General features: G+C 35.0%; 1 protein-coding gene across 1 annotated transcript; it reads left to right on the top strand.

The window, feature by feature from the left end:
- Nucleotides 1-253: 253 nt before the first annotated feature.
- Nucleotides 254-8,522, top strand: LOC111366945 (ABC transporter A family member 2-like). The gene is made up of 16 exons (XM_022987624.1): nt 254-654; nt 2,496-2,727; nt 3,215-3,384; nt 3,485-3,670; nt 3,757-3,852; nt 3,937-4,137; nt 4,403-4,562; nt 4,665-4,888; nt 5,101-5,107; nt 5,228-5,304; nt 5,500-5,589; nt 5,684-5,827; nt 5,921-6,223; nt 6,299-6,379; nt 6,556-6,732; nt 8,056-8,522. The coding sequence occupies exons 1-16, from the start codon at nt 286-288 to the stop codon at nt 8,317-8,319; spliced, it is 2,781 nt and encodes a 926-aa protein (XP_022843392.1). The 5' UTR covers nt 254-285; the 3' UTR covers nt 8,320-8,522.
- Nucleotides 8,523-9,643: the final 1,121 nt, after the last annotated feature.

Here is a 9,643-nt window from a genome sequence, read left to right as displayed (position 1 = left end):
ACCTTGTGAGGAAAAATTCTACTCTAAATTGCCATGCCAAAAATAATTTTATTTGACAACTACTTTCTTGTTAACTTCCTCAAACCCTCATGGAAATTTCCGAGAAACAACGAGATTCAAAAATGTGGCCACCTTTGCCATTTAAGAAAACCCCAGGGGGCAAATTGCAAAATCTTATTACCCGCGCCTCCCACCATTTTTGCCTATAAAAACCTCTGCAATTCACAAAAAACAATATCAAAACAGTAAAAATTTCTTAAAACTCAAATCCAAACCTTAAACAAAATGGAATTGCGGAGAGGATTTCCTCTCTTAATCCAACAGTACAAAGCTTTACTCTTTAAGAATCTTCTCCTCTCATGGCGAAATAGGCGATCCACATTTCTCCAGCTTTTCTCATCCCTCTTCTTCATCTTCATCATCTTCTGCATTCAAAAAGCATTCGACTCGAGATACTCCTCGTCTTCTTCTTTCAAAAGTATCAATGATCCTGAACCGTTGATCTTTCCCGCAATCCCACCTTGTGAGGAAAAATTCTACTCTAAATTGCCATGCTTTGATTTTGTTTGGAGTGGGAATGACAGTGCTAGAATTGGGGAGATTGTTAGAAGGATTCGAGAGAATAATCCCGGCCGGAGTATTCCTTCTGACAAGGTTTAATTTTTCCCTATTTTTTAATTTTGTTTTCTTGTTTTGTAAGTAAAATGCAGTTTTCTGAAGAAGTTTTCACTTAATTTTGATTACAGCAAATTGAATTAAAAAAGGATTGGATGAGAGTTAGAAGGGTGTGCCCTAATGTGTGTTATCTTTGTTTTGATGCAAAATCTCTTAGGCTCTATTTGATTACAACATTTTTCATGGAAAATGTCACATCCAACGAAAATAATTTCCACTTTGACTGTTTGATTCTTATGTGGAAATGGAATTTAAATTCTTATGTACAACCATTTAAAGCACGTTTTTGGCCAATTCCATGAAAAACGAATTCTTATGGGTATGGTGATAATTTGTTTTCCAACTTAGATGGAATTCCTTTTCCTTTTCCTCCTTCGCAATCAAACGGGGCCTTATGTATATTTGTTAGGGAGGATTACATAGCACATGATAAGGGCAAAAAAGAAAAAAAAAGTACAATCTTGTTCATTATATTGTCCAGTTTGCATGCAAACGCATTGACTTATATATTTTGTCTGCAGTACATGAAGCAGAAAATGTAAATATAGCTTTACTGTTGGAATTAAATTCCTTGTTGATTTTCATCTATTGAATTTTGAAGTCAACGGGTAGAAACCATTAAAAATAGTAAAGGAAGTAATCAAAAGTCAGAATCTGGTTAGGATAATGTTTTATAAATTATAGAATATTATATTAGTATTTAAAATGAATTTGTTGATTCCAAAATTTCTGTAGTTCACAGAGAAACGCAACATTTTTCATGGAAAATGTCACATCCAACGAAAATAATTTCCACTTTGACTGTTTGATTCGTATGTGGAAATGGAATTTAAATTCTTATGTACAACCATTTAAAGCACGTTTTTGGCCAATTCCATGAAAAACGAATTCTTATGGGTATGGTGATAATTTGTTTTCCAACTTAGATGGAATTCCTTTTCCTTTTCCTCCTTCGCAATCAAACGGGGCCTTATGCATATTTGTTAGGGAGGATTACATAGCACATGATAAGGGCAAAAAAGAAAAAAAAAGTACAATCTTGTTCATTATATTGTTCAGTTTGCATGCAAACGCATTGACTTATATATTTTGTCTGCAGTACATGAAGCAGAAAATGTAAATATAGCTTTACTGTTGGAATTAAATTCCTTGTTGATTTTAATCTATTGAATTTTGAAGTCAACGGGTAGAAACCATTAAAAATAGTAAATGAAGTAATCAAAAATCAGAATCTGGTTAGGGTAATGTTTTATAAATTATAGAATATTATATTAGTATTTAAAATGAATTTGTTGATTCCAAAATTTCTGTAGTTCACAGAGAAACTTGATTAGTTCCATTTCATAAACTCATGTTTTCTACTCAAAATTAAATTGCTTAATTAAGTTGTTTAGGCTGATTCACCACTATGTACAGTCACTTGGTAATTACCTTCTTATGTTTTTGTTATATATTTCTTTCCCCGGTCTGCAACATTATTGAAGTTCCACTTAAGGCTAGTTACAGTTTCCAGTTTGGATGTATAAAGGTAAAATGATGCAATATCCTTTCTTTGATTATTATGATGAATCAATCATAATGGCAGAAAATAACGAACTGGGGATAAGAAATATAATATGGGACTCAGACTTTTCTGAAGATATTTGGAATTCTATGTGATTACAAATTTGGTTGTTTACTTTTTTGATCGGAGCTAAATCTGTAATTTTCGACAATGCCTTTTTTAGGAATAAAGTTAGTAGCATTTTATCTAAGTAAAAACTTGTAATATAAAAAAACTGTATTGCTGAAAGAATGGGAAATGATCATGCCTTGAGCAGGTTCAGTCATTCAAAACGCGAAATGAAGTTGATGATTGGCTTGCCAACCATTCTATGCATTGTCCTGGAGCTCTGCATTTAGTGGACAGAAACGCTACCGTAATTAGCTATGGATTGCAGACTAATTCTACTCCACTTGCTAAGCGAGGAAATTTTGAAGATCCTACTTTTAAATTTCAAATTCCACTTCAACTTGCTGCAGAACGTGAAATCGCAAGATTTCTGATTGGAGGTATGACATCCGAAATTCTTCTTTTAGAGCATGTTTTGCATCACTTATAAAAAAAAATGAAGTTAATTTTTGTCTTCAAACATGTTCGGATAATTTATATTTTTTGTACATTTAAGTAAAAAGTTACTTTTTTGAAAGCAACTCTTACCTTGTCCATATTTGGAAAACATTGTAATTTTCTTATATTTTAATGTTCAAACTCAAACATTAATTTTAATCACACATTTTGGAGGACGTACAACTACTACCCACTTATCCCACCCCTCATTTTTGTCACATTATAATTTCAGATAGCTATAATTTTATATTAGATAAATTAATTTCTTCAGGTTTCAACAATAAAAGTATTTATTTTAAAACTTACTTATTAACTTATAAGTGAACTTTTTAAGCTTAGCGCAACATGCTCTGATCTGATGGATCATATAAAGCATGATGAGAGTTTCCTTACAATGCACCCTCTTTTTTGTGGCTGCATACACTTCAGATGCAAGCTTTAGTTGGGTTGTCAGTCTTAAGGAATTTGCCCATCCTGCTATTGAAATCTTTTCGGCTGTGCAAAGAGCAGGACCGACCTTTTTCCTGGCAATTGCTATGTTTGCTTTTGTCCTTCAAATTTCTGCTTTGACCACGGAGAAAGAATTAAAACTTCGCCAGGTATAGAATAATCTCCATTTCAAAATGAAGATAAGTACTCCTATGGTTCCAGCATATTGCAAAATCCTGAATAATTATTCACTTACATGTTTGATAACAGGCAATGACAATGATGGGTCTTTATGATACTGCCTATTGGTTATCGTGGCTCACTTGGGAGGGAATCCTCACATTGCTTTCCTCACTTTTCACAGTTTTATTTGGAATGATGTTCCAGTTTGACTTTTTCTTGCACAACAGTTTTGCTGTTGTGTTCTTCTTGTTCTTTCTCTTTCAATTGAGTATGGTAGGTTTCCTTACTCCAGTATGAAACGTACGTCATATTCAGTTATTGTCATTATAACGAGGTTTGTTTCTTGCTTCTGTTATCAGACTGCATTTGCCTTTATGCTGTCTACGTTTATTAGCAAGTCTGATTCGTCCAGCACGTTAGGTTTCTTTTGCTTTATTATTGGTTCCATGACTCAGGCAAGTTTCTCTTTTCAAAAAATGTTTAATTACAAAGTACTGAATGCCACTCATAATAACAGATCTCTCTTCATACTATTCCAGATCGTGACAGCATTTGGATTTCCTTACAGCGATGACTTCTCGAACACGTACCGAATTGTGTGGTCACTTTTTCCTCCAAATCTTTTTGCTAAAGGTCTCGAATTGCTCTCTGATGCAACTGCAACTCCTCAAGATCCCGGTGTCAGCTGGAATGGGAGGACAAAATGTTCACCAAATGATACTGATTGCATCATAACAATTGTACGTCAAACCATCAAGCTTCTATTCTATTTCCCTTTTATGCATTACGAGTTAACTAGTCTTAGAAATTAACTCAAAGCATGTCTGATACACATTTCTCAACAAGATTGGATAGTGAACCTTTTCTCTTTTAATACTGCTGAGTACCATCTAATCCAACTTATTTAATATGGCATCTTTGTCTTAAAATTTGTTCGATGATTATCTTAAGTATTCAACTGCCTCTTACTAAATTGCTTCCAAAACTTTTTATGTTGATTGACAGAACAAGATTTACATATGGCTTTTAGCTGTATCCTTTCTCTGGTTTGTTTTGGCCATCTACTTTGACAATATTTTTCCAAATACATCTGGGGTGAGAAAGTCGGTGTTATATTTTCTGAGTCCTGGGTACTGGACCGGAAATGGGGGAAACAAGGTGGAAGGTATTGAAATCCGATACAATAATTTTCTGTCATTTCATCCTGTTATTTGGTTGATACTGCCAACTGCTAATATCTTAGGCATGCCCTTTTTCCTTTGAGAAGGAAGCATATGTAGTTGCTTTAGTTCAGTACCACTCGTGGACAGCACCATTCCAGAGGACGAGGATGTACTTGAAGAGGAAAACATAGTGAAACAGCAAGCTTCAGACGGTAGTGTAGATTCACGAATTGCAGTCCAAATACGTGGTCTCGTGAAAACTTACGCTGGAGCAACAAAGATCGGGTGCTGCAAATGTAAGAGGACCTCTCCTTACCATGCTCTCAAGGTAAAATAAACCTTGTGGAATATGGTACCGTAAGAGTAGTTTTGGGGAACTGAATCTCCGAGTTAATATAGATCAATAGTGCATATAACATAAGTGTGAAGGCTCCTTTCTATCATAAAATTTCTTTAAAAAGGCAACCAGTTGCTTTATTTGAGATCTGTGTACGGAACAGAATTCACACACAAAATTGTGTGTTTGTGTGTCTATTTAAGTACGCAAGTAACCCCAGAAACTAGGGGAGAGGGAAAGATCTTTTTTTTGGTTTATAAATTTCCTTTGAATTTTTTGGGATGACGTCACAAAAAATCGGGAGTATGTTTTTTTTTTTTTTTTTAACAGCATTAATTTATGGATATTCCATCCGAAGCTCCACTGGTATGTCAAACATTCGCAGGATGATAGGGGTTTGTCCTCAGGTGACTCCCAACCCCCCATCCCGTCTTTGTATGTTATAACTATACTTTAGTTTTCACTTTTTAATGGTCAGATGTAGATGTAGATTCTTTGTCAGAAAGTGTGCAAAATGAAGGGAAGGGGAGATTTGAAAATCCTTTATGCACTATCGAATAATTTGGATCGATTAACAGAGATGAACTCCTTTTTGGTGACAGTTTGATATTCTTTGGGATGCATTGTCTGGTCAAGAGCACCTACACTTGTTTGCCAGTATCAAAGGTCTGACGCCTGCTTCCATTGTGTCGGTACGTTCTGTACAAACCTAAGTGATCTTTACAAAATAAACAACTTTTTACTTGTGAAAAGTCTGAGATATGGGTTTTTTTGTCAAAATAATAGGTTGTGCAGAAATTAATAGCAGAAGTAAAACTTACTGAGGCAGCCAAGATGAGAGCTGGTAGCTATAGTGGCGGAATGAGACGTCGTCTTAGTGTTGCTATTGCCCTTATTGGTGAACCAAAGTTGGTCATTTTGGATGAACCGGTTGGTAGACAGAATATTTCTCATTCTTCTTTTATAATTTTTAATTGGTTCTCTGCTTGCAATTTTATATGAGTTTTTACTTTGAACCTGTAGACCACTGGGATGGATCCAATAACTAGAAGACACGTGTGGGATGTAATTGAAGAGGCTAAAAAAGGGCGTGCCATTATTCTAACTACTCATTCGATGGAAGAAGCTGACATCTTAAGTGACAGGATAGGAATTATGGCAAAGGGTAGGCTTCGCTGCATTGGAACTTCAATAAGGTTGAAGTCGCGGTTTGGAACTGGTTTCATTGCTACTATAAGCTTTTCCGGGGATGTTAATGGTACCCCAAACAGAGGGGATGCGTTTGATACCACTCAACATGAAGCTGTTAAACAGTTCTTTAAATCAGTAAGTCAAATATTAGCTAGTTATAATATTCCCGGAAGCATATAAACTGTTTCTTACATGTAATTTTATTTGCAGTATTTGAATGTTATGCCTAAGGAGGAAAGCAAGTCTTTCCTGACTTTTGTTATTCCTCATGAAAAAGAGAAGCTATTGACGGTACAAAACCCTCACTTTGTCAACTGTTCCTTATTTCAATCGTTAATGTATGATTTTAATGAAAAATTCAAAGGTTAATAATGCAAAAAGGGTTCAAAAATAAAAAGAGACACAATTAAAATGGGTTTTAAAAATTTATCGTACTAACGTACTTATTTGGATAAAAATTCTATCAGAAATTTTTTGAGGAGCTCCAAGAGAAAGTGAAAGAATACGGCATAGCAGACATCCAACTTGGTCTTACAACTTTGGAAGAAGTTTTTCTGAATATAGTAAAACAGGCTGAATTGGAAAGTGCTGCGTCTGAGGGAAGCTTTGCAACTATGACTCTAAACTCAGGAATTTCAGTTCAGGTAAAGCATATTTGCATTACTCAGTTCATACTAGTGTAAGTGTGTCCAGCTAAGCCTAAAAAATACTTAATAAATAAATAATTTTCTTGTTGGTACAATTTTAATTTTTTTTTTGCCCGAAAATCCACTTGAACTTGGGCGAGTTTTAGGTTGACTCAACTAAGCCAAGTGGTTGCCCTCCTGCCCAGATATTGATAGAAAGGATTATTACATAGAGGGGGACGTGGACCTTACCTCCTAGTTGAACAAATGAGTTTAGATCAGCTAAACTACTAAATTCAACAACGAATTAAGTGAGCAGACTAACAAACCTACAACCTCACCCTTGAGCTCCAGTGCTTGTGCAATCTTGAATCTCCCTTTGTGTCCTTGGCGATTATTTACACTCTTAAACTTGGGAGCCCCTTATATCTGGGCGCAAAATTCTTTTGATTTAACCAGTTAGCTCTTGAGGGCACAGTAGCTTGAACTGCCTTTCTTTATACTCAGTATTAGCCACCAATCAGTGACCCCATTACTTTCTCTCCAAAAGGCAACAGCATTGCTTTGAAACTATCATTCTTCTGCTAATATTGAATTTCCTCCAACTGGTATTGTACTCTGCACGGCCATATAGATTGTTTGCAAATTAATTTAATAGAGGCCTTGGAAAGAACCTCCATACTTCCTTAGCAACAATGCCATATAATAGCACTTGTTCAACTAATTCATACTTTGCCACCGGAACTTACAAGTTATGCTAATTTTCATCATAATTTGCACCTCTTCTATCTAATGTCAATAAGTCGTGCCATGTTCTCCATGTGAAAAATGAGTCCTTTAAAGTCATATATTTCTTCCATATTTATTTGTCCAAGGATTTGATATTTATCCTTTGCCCAAGTACTTCCAACATAGAGCACTAGGGGCTCCATTGCTAATTAGTTTGCAGTAGATTATGTCATGGCCTTTAATATAAGGAGAAATTCTTATTATATCTTCGATCATACAATTAAGCTGTAAAGTATTGAGCGTACCTACATCCAAAGCTGCCCTCTTTCATAAGTTGAACAGTTATGAGTTAGTGCTCCGACTGTCAAACCAAAAGGAAATATTTCCCAGCCTCAGTTTCCAAAATACGTGGTTCTGCTGCTTCCCTAACGGCTAGAAGTCTCTTCCAAACAGACAAGTCTTGCACCTTAGTTTGAACTTGACAAGGATGATAATTTTGACTATAACTAGATTTAGTATCCCGAACGGAGTTTGTGCCCTAAATTTCCACCAGAGCTTCCATGAAAGAAGTAAGTTAATTATTTTGAAAGTAAATTTTATCTTAATGCGCAGGTACCTGTAGGTGCGAGGTTTGTTGGGGTTCCAGGAACTGAATCTACAGAAAATCCAAGAGGAATTATGGTAGAGGTATATTGGGAACAAGATGATGCCGGAGCACTCTGCATTTCCGGTCACTCAGATGATACGCCAATCCCCCCTCATGTACAACTAAGAGCAACATCTGCTCCCACATCTGGCATAAGTATTTTGGGCCGAAGACAGCAAATTCATGGAATTGTAATTGACCCTGACCAAATCACCAATTCAAATATGTGATCTTTGTTGAAATGTTACTAGTAGGATATTTAGTGTACACAATAATTAGAAATGGTGTTGAGAAACAATTTTTTTTTTCCCCTTGTATCTTTGTATAAACATAGGATGTATCATTCCTTTTCTAGCCAACATTATATGCTTGTAATATTTACAAAGTTATGTACTAGGGCAATATTCGGAAACAAATAGAAGTTTGAAATTCACTGCATTGTTCACTCATGTCTAATCGTATAGATTGGACATGCACTTAGTAATTTTTTCCCACCTTCAGAATTCCCGCGAAAGACCCCCAAAAAAAAATAAAAAAAAATAAAATAAAATTGTACAATGTATTCGAGAACAAATGCAAAAGTAGCAAATCAGTACTTCCAATAAAAACATAACAAAAGCATAAATCAATAGTTTCCAAATTTGAATTAAAGGTACAACACCCGTCAAGTAGAAACCCTAAAAAGGGGAAAAAACACACATTGCAAAAGAAAACATACTTGAAAAGTCAAATTCTTCCTCAAAAAGCATCCGCCTGCTTCAAAAAACTCGGAGGTCCAATTTTTTCAACTGTAATTTTCGCGCGCGTGCATCTAATTGAAGAACTACATTTTGAATGGAGATTCTTTTTCAATTCAGAGATTTCACACTTTTGCGTTTTCATTCATACAGTTCTGCGATTTGCATTCTTTATCGTTAAATATGAATTCTCGAGTTAGATTGCCGGAGTTGCCCTTTTCATTTGCTACAGAATTTCTTGGAAGGACCTTTTTTGAATGACTATAATGCCCTGGTCGCGGTTGATAGTTAGTTTATTCTGGTACTGGAATTTTAGGGGGGTGTATTTAATCGAGACTTTTAAAGACTTTTAGAGATTTAAAAAGTTTGGGTGTATTCAATTGAAACTTTTAGAAACTCTCTAAAAGTTTGGGTGTATTCAATAGAGACTTTTATAGACTTTTAAAAAGTTTCGGGGTATTCAATTGAAACTTTTTAGATGTCTCTACAAGTTTTGGGGTATTCAATTTAGAAGGACTTTCAGGGAATTTAAAATTTCTTGGATTTTCAGAGACTTTTTAATAGAAAATATAAATAGGATTTTTCTCCCAAAATCTCTCATTCATAGAGAGATTTCTAAAAAGAGTATGCTATTCTTATTTCCCTCTAGGTTTTTCCTCTATCTCTTCCAATTAGGTATTCTTTGAATCTTTGCTATGAGTTTTCTTTAAATCGGGTTATGGTAAATTTTCACTAGTTGATCTCTATCTCTCCCTCTAATTTCAAAGATTCGTTTTTAAGTGAATGTTGTGAATTCTCATAAATATTCCTCGATATC

The sequence above is a fragment of the Olea europaea genome, chromosome 18, assembly GCF_002742605.1.
Source record: "Olea europaea var. sylvestris chromosome 18, O_europaea_v1, whole genome shotgun sequence".
NCBI classification, from domain to species: domain Eukaryota; kingdom Viridiplantae; phylum Streptophyta; class Magnoliopsida; order Lamiales; family Oleaceae; genus Olea; species Olea europaea.
Note: the sequence above shows the minus strand (reverse complement) of the source record. Positions and strands in the feature narration are given on the sequence as shown.

Excerpts from the sequence above, each read along its gene's own strand:
- LOC111366945 (XM_022987624.1), top strand. The coding sequence starts at position 286 with ATGGAATTGCGGAGAGGATTTCCTCTCTTAATCCAACAGTACAAAGCT. Across the intron at positions 2,728-3,214 it reads CGCAAGATTTCTGATTGGAG|ATGCAAGCTTTAGTTGGGTT; the intron begins GTATGACATCCG and ends CATACACTTCAG. Across the intron at positions 4,563-4,664 it reads TGGGGGAAACAAGGTGGAAG|GAAGCATATGTAGTTGCTTT; the intron begins GTATTGAAATCC and ends TCCTTTGAGAAG.